Here is a 16,158-nt window from a genome sequence, read left to right as displayed (position 1 = left end):
TCCACCGATATCTAGCGTTCAGAAGAATCATGAAAATATTCTGAGAACTGGAAAGGGGTGAATATTCCTAAGAGGAGGTGCACAGATAAAAATAATGAAGCCAAACAGGACATCATTTCTCTCTGCTCTGGATGTACACAGGAAATATAATAATTGTGACAGGAACTCCAGAGTCCTATATGGCGTAACAAGAAAATAGAGGGTGGTGGCTCTGGTACAGCAGGTACCGCACAAGGTACTGGATGACTGGAGAAAAATGCTTTATCACTTCAGTCTGGTACACGCTGGGCAAGCATCAGGGCATAGCATGAAAGTTTTAACTCAGAAATTAGAATGTCTGAAGCCTTTGGGTGGATATTTGATTCTCTCCTCCTGACTTTCCCAGATGTGAACTGGGAATGAAAATAGCATCCCCGACCTCAAAGTATTGTGAGAGTAAATGTCTTAAAAGACCTTAAAAAAAAGACTTTCTGAAATACGCTTAGAGCTCCGTGAATGTGGGTTACTATTATTTTACTCAACAACATGACTTGATTTTATGCTACTAAGGGAGTTCCAACACCACTTCCTAGCAAGTTCTAGTATTCTTGGTAACAGAAAGTTCAGACAAAACGTCAAGAAATATGACACGTGGCCCAAATGATAGCTTATTCTTTGAAGGTTTTAAAGACCTGAATTTCAAAATTTAATAGGTCTTAGCATTTCATATATTATATGTGATAATTATCACCACAGATTGTTGGTAAAAGCTGACTGTCAGTTATTCAAGATTTCTATGCCAGATAATCTCCAAACTAAAATAGAATGTAATGATTTTTCTGTTTTTCTTTAAGTCTATCCATTTTATAATTTACTTTCTAACATGGCATCTATTGTCAAAATAATTAGGTAATCAATAGCAACAAAATTTTAAATATCAACTCCTTATTAATAAGGATAGCACATATATAGCACACTATTATTACAAGGTATAAGAATGTAACATGAGGGCCTGCTTTTTGGGGTTTCTGTCCTGCCCAGTTCCTGCATTTGCTAAGTCACAAAAGAAAAATCATACAGAGGTCTACATTAGGTTATAAACTGATTGGCCCATTATACGAACACTAATAGTGGAGTGTAACTTCTATGAAAGTTGCTGTGGTTTTCCGAAATCTCGGTGGAGACATCCAGTTGCCACGCACCATGCCCCCGTGTCTGCCTTCAATGTGCTTTTACCCAGTTACCGAGCTTCGGGCAAGGGGCTGGAGGTTAAAATACACAGACATACATACAGACAGAGAGACAGAGACACAGGTCATCCTTGAATTCCCCAAGAATGCCCCCTTTATTGTGTTCAGGAGCAGATTATATAGAGATAGCCACGCCCCAGCCAAACCCACCAGAAACCACTCTCCTGCCATCAGGAACTCCTGAAGGTCTTGTGCTCAGAGCAGCTGTAGGCACTCAGATCAGGGGTTTACAAGAAATTCAGGATCTGGGGTCTCACTGCTCCCAACAGTGGTTAATGTAAATTTCTATTTTGTTCTTCATTTTACTTTTTCTGGTTCCTTATAATTAATCCCTCTTTAAAGTAATTTTAAAAATAATGGTTAAAAAGGAAAATGTAACACACAGTCAAAGAGGGAATGAAATTGCTTACTATTTCTGTAGAACATGGAAGAAGGGTGCTATATGAATGGATAGATTTGTTTATCTCTACTAATGATAAAGTAGAAGAGCATGTAAGATGATGTATGAGTGCATCTCATCGGGATTCTTCAAAGAGGAGCTGAATGTCCTAAAGATGTTACTGAGAGAAGTCTAATATGCCTCTAATAATTCTTTCAACTTCCCTATTGAACTGTAAATGTCAATATAAATATCAAAATGTTCACATTCACAAAGAAAATCAAATTAAAAACAATGAGTAAGATATCTTAGGGTGGCTGAGGAGAAAGAGGTGATCTCTATTAGTTTGAGGGCACCCTGGTCTATATACTTACTAGGGCCAAGGCCAGCCCAGGAGTACACGATGAGATGATATTTCAAACACAACACCTCTTGCCAAAATCACAAAAAACAACCAAACAACATCAGTAGCAAAAAGATATCAAGGGAGGACCAATGAGATTGCTCAGTGTATGAAGGGACTTGGCGCCAGCCTGATGATCTGAGTTCAGTCCCCGGAACCTGCATGGTCAAAGGAGAGAACCAACTACAGAAAGTTGTCTTCTGACTTCCAGACATACAGTATGGCTCATCTGTATATACACATATTCATAAACTCATACAACAGCAGATGATTCATAAAACTTTACACAATAATTGAGCAACATGGGGTTGATTTAATGTACATTCAAAAATGCTTTCTCCAATTTTTTTTTTTAAAAACTTGGCCAACCACTTTGGGGTGGTGGGTTTAGTAAAGAAAAAAAACATGTTGTTCTTACAATGAAAATATATCTTGAGGTTCTAAAGTCTAAGTGTTTCATTTTGCACATAATTCCATTATGTGGGAATATATTCCAGAAAGCAGCACTCCTCCGTGGCCTCTGCATGAGCTCTGCCTTCAGGCTCCTGCCCTGTTTGAGTTCCTGCCCTGACTTCCTCCAACAATGGGCTATATGGTATGATAGTGTGAGCCTACTAAACCCTTTCCTCCACTTACTTTTGGTCTTGGCGTTCTGCCACAGCAATAGTACCCATTACTAAAACAGAGGACAAGTACTTCGTATTGCTGTCACGTAAGAAAAAGTACATATGTCCATAAGGGTTCTCATTTCCTATTGGATCCCTTCGTTTGTTCCTCCACTGTTTTTCATTTTCAGAAAGAACGGGACCCTACTAAGAGTTACAAGATGGCTCATCAGCTAAGAGTACTTGCTATTCATGTCTGACAATGTGGGTTTAGTCACCGATGGGGAGAGAGAACTGACTCCTAAAAGCTTCCCCTGAGAAATGATCTGCATGAGATCTGTGGACAACTGTGCTAACTGAACAAATTTAATGTCCACGAATCTTTTTATTGGCCAGCAACCAAGAGCAGACTCATGCCTCAGGGTCTCTTAGTGTTGAAGCTCATAGATATAGCAATTTTAAAAATAAACAGAATAGAGATGAGAGCAAGGAAAGAGATATCTCAATTGAGGAAGCCATTATAAGGTTAGCAAGAAACCTGCCTCTAGAGAAATCTCCAGGAACCCACAAGGATGAGCCCAGCTAAGACTCTAAGCAATAGAGGACAGGGAGACCCAAATTTGACTTGCCATGGAGTCAGACATGAATATCTTAATTAAGATAAATATCTTAAATATCACCATAGACTCTTCATCAAGCAATTGATGGAAACAGAGGCAGAGACCCACATTGGAGCACTTGACTGAGCTCTCAAAATCCTGTTGAAGAGTGGGAGGAATGAGAATATGAGCAAAGGGGTCAAGACCATGATGGGTACACCCACTGAAACAGTTTACCTGAGCTAATGGGAGCTCACAAACTCCAGCCAGACTGAGAAGGAACAAGCATAGGACCATACTAGTCCCTCTGAATGTGGTTGGGGCCACTGGCAGTGGCAAAAGGATTTAGCCCTATTGCATGTACTGGCTTTTTGGGAACCTATTCTCGTTGGATGATACCTTGCTCAGCCTAGATATAGTAGGGAGGGCCTTGGACCTTCCCCAGAGCAATGTGCATTACCCTTTCTGAGTATTGGATGGGGGTGGGGTGGGAGGGTAAATAAAGGGAATGGGAGGAGGGAAGGGAGTGGGAACTTGGATTGGTATGTATAATAAAAAAAGATAGATTGTTTTCTTATAAATAAATAAATAAATAAATAAATAAATAAATAAATAAATAAATAAATAAGAAGCACTGGTCAACGTGTCCTGGGGGGAGAAAACATAATTACATCAGTATTTGAGGGGGTTCAGAGCAACAGTTCTTTTTTGTTGTTGTTAATTTTAGTGGTATTTTCTATATACTACATAACGTTTTTCTGATTTACACTTCCTCTTAGTTACTTTAGTTTTGTATTTTAACATGTAAAAGCATCACTTATTCTAATTAGTATGTCTGTATCAGGGTCAGGGTTAAAGACAGTCCCCAAAGGGATGCTAATATGGTTGTCGCTATTGGAGTGTAGAAGACTGAGAAGTATTCATGCAGACATAAACAGAGTCATGAAAAGGTGTTGCTGCCTTTTAGCCGGTTCACCCTGAACTCTACTTCATTACCTCTCTCAATCTCCCCTGACTCTCCTTCTGCCTTTCTCTGTATCTTTCTCTCTCTTTTATCTCTATCTTTCTCTCTGTGTCTCATAAATAAAATGAAAATTTATCTTTAAAATGGTAAGTTAGCATGTTGGCTGGAACATATAATATTTACATTGACCCTTAGGGGGTTATGGAATGAAGAGAAATCATGATCTTGCTGTGTTGGCCTCAGTTAACTCTTTTGCTCATCTCCAAACTGAGTTGGTGGGAAGCATCACATCCTTGCTAAAGTCTTTCCATTCTCTGCCTTCTATGCTTGTACATATTAGTGATGCTCTATTTCTGAAGCAAAAATGTCCTTTGCCTGAGAATAAATTGATACTTGACATTTTGGAAAGCTACAATTCAAAAAAATAGAAGAATAAATACCAAAGTTTAATTTAGCATAGCAGGTTGTTAAAAAGAGAACAATTTTCTTTTGTCTCTATTTCAGCAAAAGTTGAAAGCTTTGAAAAGCAAAATTATTAATTAGGAATTTAAAACAAAGATCTATACCTCCTGCTCCAAAATGATGTGGTACATTCTTTGTACTGACCCACTGTACCAAACAAAGGAATTGCTTCAAAACAGATCTTGTAATTCCTGTGTCCACTGCCACACTGAAGAAGTGACAAACACAAATTTAATAATATCAGAGAAGCTTCAGTGTGCATTCCTCTTCCACAAAGTGAAGCACACTTCACATTTCCTTATTTGAGCCTTATTTCATGCTGAGTAGTCGAAACACTGCAAGTATAAACCCTGAAATGACCTTAGAGGGTAGCAGTAGGTTGCTATGTCATTAAAACATAAACAGGTACGTAGGCAGGTACGTAGGTACATAGCTACTTGTGGGTAGGAGCTCCACAAGTAAGCGGGAAGGAGAACACAGTAGAACATGTGCCAATGTAAGGTTGTTTGTATGGACAGACTATACCCACACAGAAATTAACTCAAGTAGAGTTGTGCACAGGCCCTAATCTAAATACACCGTGTGTGTGTGTATGTGTGTGTGTGAGAGTGTGTGTGTGTGTGTGTGTGTGTGTGTGTGTGTGTGTGTGTGACCTCAGGAAACAACCAATGGGTGCATCAGTTTGAAACATTCAAAACAAAGATCCCTTTGTGGAGGTCACCAAAGAACCCCCAACTGTATGTACTCCTATATTAAAAGTGCAAGATTTGCCCATGTGCTAAGCCTAGAGAAGTGTGATTCCATCATTTTCCTTCTCTTTTATTTCTCATTTCCATTTCTTAACCTCAGCAACTGGAAAACAAACAAATCAATGAGTAACAGGGAAGAAAGAAAGACAATATGTGTTGTGAATGATGATCTATTGGTCATCATAGAGAATAAAAGAATACAGTAGCATTCCATTGATACATGCTGGGAGTTTTATAGAGCAGATTTCTTATCATTTTAAGCATTATTTCTTTTCATATTTGGAATAAATAGTGAGTGAACTTTATTTTTTAAGAAGTAAGTTGAAATGACTACCAGATTATGTCTTGTAATTACATTTGTCTAATGGGAATAGTGCTTTTTATGAGCATGTGATAGTTGCTTACTGACTCAATAATAACATTCTAAAAAGGAGTATCAAATCCAGATAGAGTCTCTGGTAAGTTGTAGGAAACATGTAAGTCACAAGAAATACCAATTTTGTGCCACAAAATAGGAGTAAAGGAACATTTAGTAACTTATTCTAGGAAGCAGCACAATTCTTGTAGCAAAACAAGACCCAAAAAAATTTAAAGATCAATCTCTCTCACGAACATAGTTTTAAAACCTTAAAATATTATTAAGCCAATCCAACTCTACATAAAAGGAGATATATAAAACAGCCAAGTAGAATTTATTCAAATGTACGTGTGCAAAGTTTCTCCACCATTTAGAATCAATTTATTCAATCCTTGCTCCATTCAACATCAGATTAGGAGAAATTTTAACTAATACAAAAAGGAAACAAAAAGAAAAGAAGTACAGATTGGAGAAAAGAAATAATAATAGTTTTGTTTGAAAATGATGTTATCTACAGAGAAAAACTAAAAATAAAAGTTCTAGAAAAGATAAATTATCATAGCAAGACTTAGTGATACCAGGTTTTTAGAAAAAATATAATAACATATATCATAATAAATATATATATAATCATACATAGTAAATATAATAATCACTGGACAATTGTATTTTGAAGTATTTTCTTCTCCTCCTTTCTTCTTAACTTTTGGAGATCCTACCTACAACACTGCTTAGGCACCAGTTTATGTCTTAATGAGATATCAATCCACTACTACTCACTAATGTAATTTCAGGGTTTATATTTTCAGTATATAGCATTTATGCTAGCATAAACATTGAAGTATTTAAGCATAACCTAAAAAATACACATGGAAATACCTGTGTTTGAGAAACTATGAAATTCTAAGAAAGGAATTATTTTTTAAAAGATGTATAAAACTAGAAGAATATTTCTGTATAGCAGTATCCTCTAAATTGAAACATTCACCCCACTGGCAAGGGGCAGAACTCAAGAAACTTCAAGTGAACAAAATGTCAGATGTCCCAGAAAGTGGAAATTTGGAAGATTCTAGAAGCCACATCCCAGCTTTATGGTAGCAGTAAACAGCTGCTATGTGACCAGTCGAGCAGAACAAAGATAATTCTTCCACCTGGCTAGCTGCCTACAAGTATGACAGCTTTCATGAGTCATCAGCTGTATTGACCCAGTATTTTTCAAGACACAGCTACTTTTTTGAGTCAACCTTTGTATATGTTAGTTCTCACCCATATTCCTATTAGTAACCACAGTGAAACTCACCAGTCCACCAAACTGGACTTTTAAGCAACTATCACTTCATTCTTCGGTGTTTCACTTTGCGAGGTAATGGCTATGTATGTATTGTGTCTCCCCAGCAACAGTCTGAACTGTACATTCAATAGAAACCATAATCAAAATTCTAAAAACTTATTTTATGAATGTCAATAAAGTGTCTGAAGATTTTAAAAAAGGTGTAAGACCCAGAAGAGCCAAAAGAATATGGACTAAATAAAACAAGAATACTATGAACAAACTTTACTTCAATGCTTAATATAAAACTGCAAAATCTGAAACAGAAATTTGTTGGTGAAAAACACAGACAGCCAGATCAATGGAATAGACTAATTGTCAGAAATAGCCCAATGCAAATAGAATGGAATTATTATTTATAATTATATTCTAATTAGCTACTATAGATGTAATCAAGACATCATTTGATGAGAAATGGATTGTTTATCCATATTACTTAGGGGTAAAAAAAATAGACTCTCTAGTCTTTAGTGAATATTGAGGAACTTTAAATGTGTATCCCTTAGTGAAGGAATCTATCCTATAAGATTTTCTCACTATATAACTCTTAACTATATGCCATTATGGTATGGGCAATGATAAGAAGAGAACATAATCTCAGTTGGTGCTGAATTCAGTCACAGGGATGGAGAAAGACTATAAAGACATGTAAGAATTAAGTCTGAAAGAAGAAACAAAAGATGAGAATTTAGATAATCTCAAATAGATAGAGAAACTTTCTTTAATTACAGAAAGGTGCCATCCCCAAATATGTCTACACTGTGGTCATGGTACAGGACACAGAAATACAAGAACCAGAGTTCAGAAGAATATCAATTATAATTATGAATTTGGGTATGTTTTGTGATCATTTTCATTGAATTTTAGGAAACAACCTTCCTCAAGACCCAGTAATACCACTTTTGGGTATATATCCAAAGGATGCTGATCATACCACAAGAACATGTGCTCAATGTTCTTAGAAGTATTGTTTGTCATAGCCAGAACCTGAAAACAACCTAAATGCCCCTTGACCAAAGAATGGAAAGGAATATGTGATACATTTACACAGCAGAAAAAAATAACATCTTGAATTTTGCAGACAAATGGATGAAGTCTACTTTAATCCCAAAAGCAACTATTAATCACAAACTATTTTACATTAGTATGGATTTTGGTTTATTGATACAAATTTAAAGTTATACTGTAGGTATGTTTCTATTCTTATTTGGGGTGTTCTGTTTATTCTACTCATTTAAAAAGTAATGTATAATAAAGAAATGCATGTCAGTAGTTAAGCATCTATAACCATCAAACATATAGTCAAATTTAGTGCTGTATTTAATAACTTAAAACTTTTCACAATGTTAGGCACATCTGCTCCTGGCAGCAACAATTTAAAAAATGATTATGGGTAGCAAAGAACCTCCATATAGAGTTTATTTTATTTATGGCAAATCTAGCGATTTGGGTGAGAAACTGCTTTTGTCTTGACTACTGTCAAAATGTTGTTCAAACTGGACAAGCAGGACACAAAAGAAAGTAACTGCCAACTTTGTCAAGATGGGATAAAACAGTGTTTCAATATTTCCTGCTTCACAGAAAAGTCTGTCAGGTATTATAGGTTTTTATCATAGATGGATGTCATAAAGTTGGAGGAAAACTGCAGATGACTGTCCAGGAAGCCAGATGTCTCTGTCATCTTAGAAATGACCCATACTGCACTTATAGTTTACTCAAGTAATATTATATCCTTCTTGAGTCTTTGATGGAGTTGAAGGCTAGATAGTTATTACAGTTTTCCTTAGTTATGATAGAAATTAAATTAGGAACAGAACTTTGGACTCAACAAGAAAAGATAAATAATTTAGTAATGTCTCCAAAACTGCAAAATAAAAATGGATTGCACATTGTAAATGTAATTTCTACATGATAATTGTTCTTATTATGTATAGTTTTACTGTGTTAGAGTTTAACCCTTTTCTTTTTATTTAGACAAAAAGGGGGAAATGTCTAAAAACCTTTTGTACACTGTGAAGATGTGTCTTTCCCAAAGAGCCTATTGGTTTAGTAAAAAGCTAAATAGCCATTAGCTAGGTAGGAGGTGTATTTGGGAGAGCCAGACACAAAGCACACTGGGAATAAGAAAGATGAAGTTGCAAGGTGACACAGAGGGACTCAGACATGCTGGAGGACAGATAAAGCAACGAGTCACATGACAATATATAGAAATAATAGAAGTGGGTTGATTATAAGTCATAAGAGCTAGTTAGAAACAAGTCTAAGCTATTAGCCAGAATTCAATAATTAATAAGAGGTCTCTGTGTTGTTATTTAGGAGCTGGCTGTCTGGACAGAAAAAAAAAGCCTAAAGTTTTGTAGCTTGGTCTACTTGTGAGATTCCTGACAATGGGAGCAGGGACTGTTCCTAATGTTTTGGCTAGATTTGGGAAACCTATTCTTTATACAGGGTTGCCTTGCCCATCCTTAATAAAAGGGGAAGTGCTTAGATCTAGAGCAAGTTCGTTTGTTGTGCTTCATTAATAGTCATGGGAGGCTTGAACAGAAACAGAGGAGTAGATGGGGGAGAGAGGAGATGGGGAGGGTATTGGAGGAGAGGAAACTGTGCTTGGGAGTGAAATAAATAAACAAATTTAATTAAAAAGGAAAACAATACCCACAGTCCTAGTACTGAGAAGATTGGGGCAGAAGAATATTCAAGAATAACCTGGATTACCTGGCAAGACATTGTCAGGTGGAGAGAAAGAGACAGACAGACAAAAAAATACACACAGACACAGAGGAGGAGAATATAAAGAGAGGGTAATAAATAAATAGAGGCAAAAAATAAAATACATAAGAAGCTCTAAGAACATATCCCAGCATGCACACTCAATAATCTCCAAGCCTTAAGCAAGTTTGAGGTTGCCACTGGATAGATTCAGAGCCCCAAGGGAAATTATGTCCAGCTGTACCTAATTTCTAAACCTCTAAACTTCACATCTGGACAAGGATTCAAAGTACTTACAGGTGCTTTGAATTGTCTTTGCTTTCTTCAGTTAGTAGAAAGTCTTCTTTTGGGGCTAAGCATGACTCGTCTTTAGAAAAAGCAGGAATTATTTTCACACTTTCCTCTTGACTTCCACTTTCTATGAAACTAGTACCTCTTTCAGGAAGAGAAAAATAGTTTTCAATATCCCAACGGCTTGCCTAAAAAGAAAAATATATTTTATTTTCACCTAACATTTATATGCCTTCGCCCTGTCCAAGATTAATACACAAACTGTCATTGATATTCATAAACACAAATGAGCAAGACCAGCTATGATCTTAGTCTTGTAACAGAGATGAAATATTTATAACTTTTGTAAGGTAGAATATGAGCTACAAGGTAAAAAAGAAACAAACTTATCAAATGAAACTAGAGTGAACCAAAAAAGTGATTTGGGCAAGAAACTGCTCTTGCCTGGACTGCTTGATGTTATGCTGTACGGACTGGATATTCGGGACACACAGAAAAATGACTGCTGGAAGTTGCCTAAAGAAGGTGAAGATGGTCTTCAGGATTCCTGCTTCATGAAACAGTCTGCCAGACATTCTGCAGGATATGGAAGAAAGTTACTGACCAACTACCAATATAGGCAAAACTATCTTTGAAACTTCCTGCTTAATGGAAATGTCTGCTGGATACTATGGACCTGTAGCCTGAAAATGGATGCTCCAATGATAGAGAGCACTTTGGGTGACTGTCCAGATAGTGAGACATCTCTGTCAATTCTAGAGTTTTAGAAGTTGCTTACAATGTACTTTTTATTTACTTAGGTAATGTTGTATCCTTCTGGAGTCTTTGGTGGAATTGCAGAATAGATAATTATAGTTTTCCTTAGTTATGATAAAAGTTAAAGTAGATATAAATATTGTAACTGTAATTCTTCCTTGATACCCGTTTTGTTGCCTGTAATCTTGCTATGTTTAGGTTAAAGCCTTTCTTTTTATTTAGATAGAAAATGTGGGTGATGTGGGATTCTCCTCTGTATGCTGTGAATACCATAGCTTAATAAAGAAACTGTCTTGGGCCTGTGCAGAGCAGAATAGAGGTAGGCAGGGAAAACTAAACTGAATTTTGGGAGAAAGAAGGCAGAGTTGGGAGACTCCATGAAGCCCTGCCAGAAACAAATGCTGGATAGAACCTTGCTGGTAAGCCACAGCCACACCCCCATGTGGCGATACACAGATTAATAGAAGTGTGCTAAATTAATATGTAAGAGCTAGCCAATAAGAAGCTAGAGCTAATAGGCCAAACAGTGATTTAATTAATATAGTTTCTGAGCCGGGCGGTGGTGGCGCACGCCTTTAATCCCAGCACTCGGGAGGCAGAGGCAGGCGGATCTCTGTGAGTTCGAGGCCAGCCTGGTCTACAAGAGCTAGTTCCAGGACAGGCTCTAAAAAAAGCTACAGAGAAACCCTGTCTCGAAAACCAAAAAAAAAAGAAAAAAGAATATAGTTTCTGTGTGGAGTCTGGGTGGCCAAGTAATGAACAAGCAGTCCCTTACTACAGGACATACTTCAAACCCTGCATCTCCAACCCTGATGTCACATTCTAGCCATATCTCCAACTCCATACAGCGTTGTTGATTTCAATAAACCTATTCCTCTTGGGTTTGTTCCACTCCCTGTTAGCAGCTTTCATTATCAGGTATCCAATGACTTTATCATCTCCAACTTCTAGGGGTCTCCAAGGTAATCCAGGCTTCACCTTCACAGCTTCAGAAATGACTTCTCTGAGTCTCTATGGAGGGACGCTCCTGACATAAGCCTGGCCTCAACATCTTTCATTAGTTGCAGAAGGAGATTTCATAATGCCTTCCTCATATCATTAGCTTGAAATCCTTAACAACAAGGTTGAAGGCGAGTAGGGGATGGATGGTCTATGGGATTGTGGGCAGAGAGGGAAGAGAAGCTGTACCTTGTGGTCTGTTGCAATGCTAGGGACAACCCTACGTTACTGAGACTAAGGGAACACAGACAGAAAGGGGAAGGACTGTGGGCAACCTACCTAGTTTTCTGGCTGGGGTTGAGCAGGAGGTGACTGCTGAAGTTCGGGTCTAAAAGACAGAGACCACTGGGGATGTTGGTAAGAAAGGGGTAGTCTGTGGAATCCACAAGAGATATGAACAGAGGGCAAGGAAGGCGTCAGCTGGTGATCTGTTGGAGCACTAGGAACAAAACTCAGGATTTTACTGAAATAAATCTTACAATAACTATGTGGAGCCAGTAAGAGCTACCATCTTTCCGTGTCATACTGAAGGAGGAAGCAGGCAAAAGCACCTTGGTCTAAGTACTCCCACATTGACTTCATCTGCAGGATGAAATAAATTTCACATTCCCAAGACCTAGGGGAGCTTAGAACTTTCCAACGGTTGAGCAACCTCATTCCTGTATCATAGAAACAGTCATTATTCATCTTTAGTTCTTTAGAAACATTATGGTTGTTCCTAACAGCATAAAGAACAAATGATTCTGATTGGTTGGACTTTAAGGCTTGCAACGTATGTTGGTTGACAATGATAGAAAACACAAGGAAAAAAATCACTAATCTTGACTTCTGATTGGTGAAATTTATAACTGTAACTTGGCAACAAATGTTTGTAATTTTTGTTCTTATAAACCCCACTTTTGCTCCTGCTTGGGACTGTCAGAAAAAGAAAAAAAAAAAAAAAAACAAGACTCCCGGGTCCCTGTCCTGTAATCCTGATTCATCAGGGACCCTGTTATGTGGTGAATTTTTAAAACCTTTGGAATTCATTAATGCTTTCTCCTTCCTCATGGCATGTAACAGAACAGACTAGGTATAAAAGCATGTGCCCTCCCCCTCATGGGGCTGGTTGCAGTTGGTAATCAGGGAAAGTGATTATAGAGGAACACCTGTAGCATTCACATCAGTCCATCCATAACCAGTAAACTATAGACAATAGAGGAGACTCCCATAGAAATAAGCAGAGATTTACACTAACTGCCACGTAAATTCTAGAATAACAGAGAAGGAATGTGCGTACCTGACCAAAGACCAAGGCAGGAGCATCACAAAGCCCAGTCACACAGACACTGCAATCCGCAGAGGAGGAAATGATAACCAGGTGACCACGTGACTCACACATCTGCAAAGAACTTATCTGGTCCTCATGGGGTTGAAATGATCTGAGCAAGGTTGGAGGCTGGGTGATTTTGTTCCCAGTAGAATTGGTACAATAGTCCTGAATGGAAAGAAATACCCCAAAATTTAAAAATCCACATAATTAAATAATAAATAGATGATTTGTAAATTAATATCAATCTTTAAGAAGCCTGATATGAAAATGGGAGGATGCATTTATAAATAATAACTTATGATCTTTCTTCAAGAGAAGCTCATGATGACAAAGCTTAGAAACAGCTATATTAATGTTGACAAGAGTCTGGCCACTGAAATGAGCAACTTGGGAAAAGAAAGAATAGGAGGAAAAGAGGGTGATTAGTATCTGATAGAGGAGAGCTTGATGACATGGAGACACCATATGGTACATCATCTTACGATTGTTAATTGATTTTATTAAGCTATACACTTTTCTCTGCTCCCCTCCCTTTCTCTCCCTTAGGAGCAGGTAAATAGTTGCTACATCAACTAACACAGGACATTGATAACAGTAAATGAAGGACCAGCACACTAGATGGAATTTAGAATATTTTCACCTAAGATTTTTCCTACTGTTTATGTCCGATCAGTGCTACAGTGAGTACTGACAAGACTGTACTCCTACCATGGACAACTGGCATGGCTGGATATTAATAAGTTTCAGCACTGATAAAAATCTGTTTTGTTTTTGTTTGTGTGTAAGACACACACACACACACACACAGAGGGAGGGAGGGAGGGAGGGAGGGAGGGAGGGAGGGAGGGAGGGAGGGAGGGAGGGAGAGAAAATTACTTGAAAACAAATCTATGCGAAAAATATGCAAATAGTTTCAACTTTTGTTTGTTTGTTTGTTTGTTTTTTTGAGACAGGGCTTTTTCCATGTAGTCCTGGCTATCCTGGAACTCACTCTGTAGACCAGGCTGGCCTCGAGCTCACAGAGATCTGCCTGCCTCTGCCTCCCAAGTTCTGAGATTAAAGACATGCGCCAGCACTGCCAGGCAAATGGGTTCTTTAAAATACTTTTGACGGAACATTTCTCCCTTTATCTAGGAAATAGAAAAGCTATCACTCAGCCAAATACTTATTTTTTTATCAAATATTGTGCTTAAAATAATAATGGTGCTGTGAGAACATTTTCCGTTTACCTCTATGTTCCAGATTTTCAACCATCCATCAGGATCTCCAGTGGCAAGGTACTGATTGTGTTTATCAGTAGACATAATAATGGATCCAACTCCAGCATGAGCCAAAAATTCAGCCAAGAGTTCTTTCTTAAATATATCCCAGAACCTGACGTAACCAGATGCTCCACATGACACCAGGTTAGCACCTCCTGTTGCATAGGGGAAACAAATTAGAAAAATAAACTCAGGAAACCCAAAGTGCCTCCTATTGGAAGCGTACGAGAGTGGAGAGGTCAGTAGCATTGCACACTAGACTGAGCACCATTTCTGATTCTCTACATTATATGATGGCAATTATTCTATGTTACCCTTGCTGTAACATTACGAAGAATTTGTGTGGAACGTTTATAACACAGGTTATAAATAATATTCTTCTGTTTGGTTTTCTTTTACTCATTCATTTTACATTGATATTATTTGCATTAAACTCAGATAAAAATAATTGACTTATTTGATGAATTTATAAATTATTAATTTAAACATTATAGTACTATCCTGAAAATATAAAATAGATATGAATATATTTTCATATATAGGTGTATGAAAATATAAAACTTATTATCCCTGGTAAGCCACTGGACATGTGCACACGAGGCAACAACCCTCGTATGAGGTCTAGATGCAGGCATGCACTCATGTCTGCACAGATATGGATTCTCTACTGAGCAGCAACTCATGGATTCTTTTTATGAGCTCATTTTAAAATGTTTCATCAGGAATTTTATTATGAGCCCTTGTGGAACCCGTCTGTTGCTGTTAATAGGTCTGGAATTAGCCTTTTATACTTTCCATTTACATAAAAATGTTTTCCGAAAGTATTCCTCTGTGGCAAATTTATTATTAGATAAATCTGTAGATCATTTTCCCTTTGTTACATAATTGTTCTGGCAATTAACCGCGGAGTTAGGGTGAAAGTGATGGCTTGTCTTTTTCAGTAGAAGCACCAGAAACCTAATATTAAGAAGAATTAGCTATGAGGAATTGAAAGTAATTTTAGGGTACTGTTTCATAATGTGAGGACAAGTATGTTTTAAGAAATAGTTTTGTAATAAATTTCAAATTCATCTTAAATATTGCATAAGGTTTTTTAAACAAAAGTTTATTGATGATGATTTTTTATATAGATACCATGCAGGTTTTTCATTAGCAAATTCAATGTAGAAAAGTGATTATACAAAATATGGCTCAGATATGCTCATTTCTTTATCTAAACATGTAATGTTCATGTCCAGATCCCAAAATTTTCATAAACAAATGAAAATATTTCTCAAACCGTGAGGGCCCACAGATGTGATTGGAGGTCAGTGGGTTTGAGTTTATTTTTGCTCTTTCAAAGTTGTTGACAACAAATGTGGCTGCAAACAAGGGATTCTGACAGAGGGTGTGGTTAATTAGTATTTTGGGTATAGAGGGTGATCAGCTTCACCTGGACCAAAGGTCAGAGAATTCAAGTCTATTCTGTATATCAAGTTAATGAAGTCTGTTGCTTCTCCCCGCCCCTTTTAAAGTGAAGTATATAAGCACATAGAAATTACATTAAACATGTGTGAATTCAGTATTCACTATATTCCCCTCCAGATGCTGTTCTGTGTTCTTTCTCTTATTTCTCTCATATCTCTCTTCCTTTTGGCTATAGTTCTAATCATCTTGCTCCTACTCTGGAATGTGTGACTTTAGTCAAGGATGGTCTTCAACATCAAATTATAATTTAGTTGAATGTTCAATGAATCTTCTCTACATTAGAT

General features: G+C 37.3%; 1 protein-coding gene across 1 annotated transcript in view; it reads right to left on the bottom strand.

Moving 5' to 3' along the window:
• The window catches only part of Wdr49 (WD repeat domain 49), a 106,853-nt gene that overhangs the window by 18,888 nt on the left and 71,807 nt on the right, over positions 1 to 16,158 (bottom strand). The window contains exons 13-15 of the mRNA XM_038347937.2: positions 14,375 to 14,562; positions 13,113 to 13,310; positions 10,085 to 10,266 (exon numbers count right to left, since the gene is read on the bottom strand). Coding sequence (XP_038203865.2) covers positions 10,085 to 10,266; positions 13,113 to 13,310; positions 14,375 to 14,562 — 568 coding nt within the window. The remainder of the gene's footprint in view (positions 1 to 10,084; positions 10,267 to 13,112; positions 13,311 to 14,374; positions 14,563 to 16,158) is intronic.

Source organism: Arvicola amphibius, chromosome 11 (assembly GCF_903992535.2).
Source record: "Arvicola amphibius chromosome 11, mArvAmp1.2, whole genome shotgun sequence".
NCBI lineage: Eukaryota > Metazoa > Chordata > Mammalia > Rodentia > Cricetidae > Arvicola > Arvicola amphibius.
Note: the sequence above shows the minus strand (reverse complement) of the source record. Positions and strands in the feature narration are given on the sequence as shown.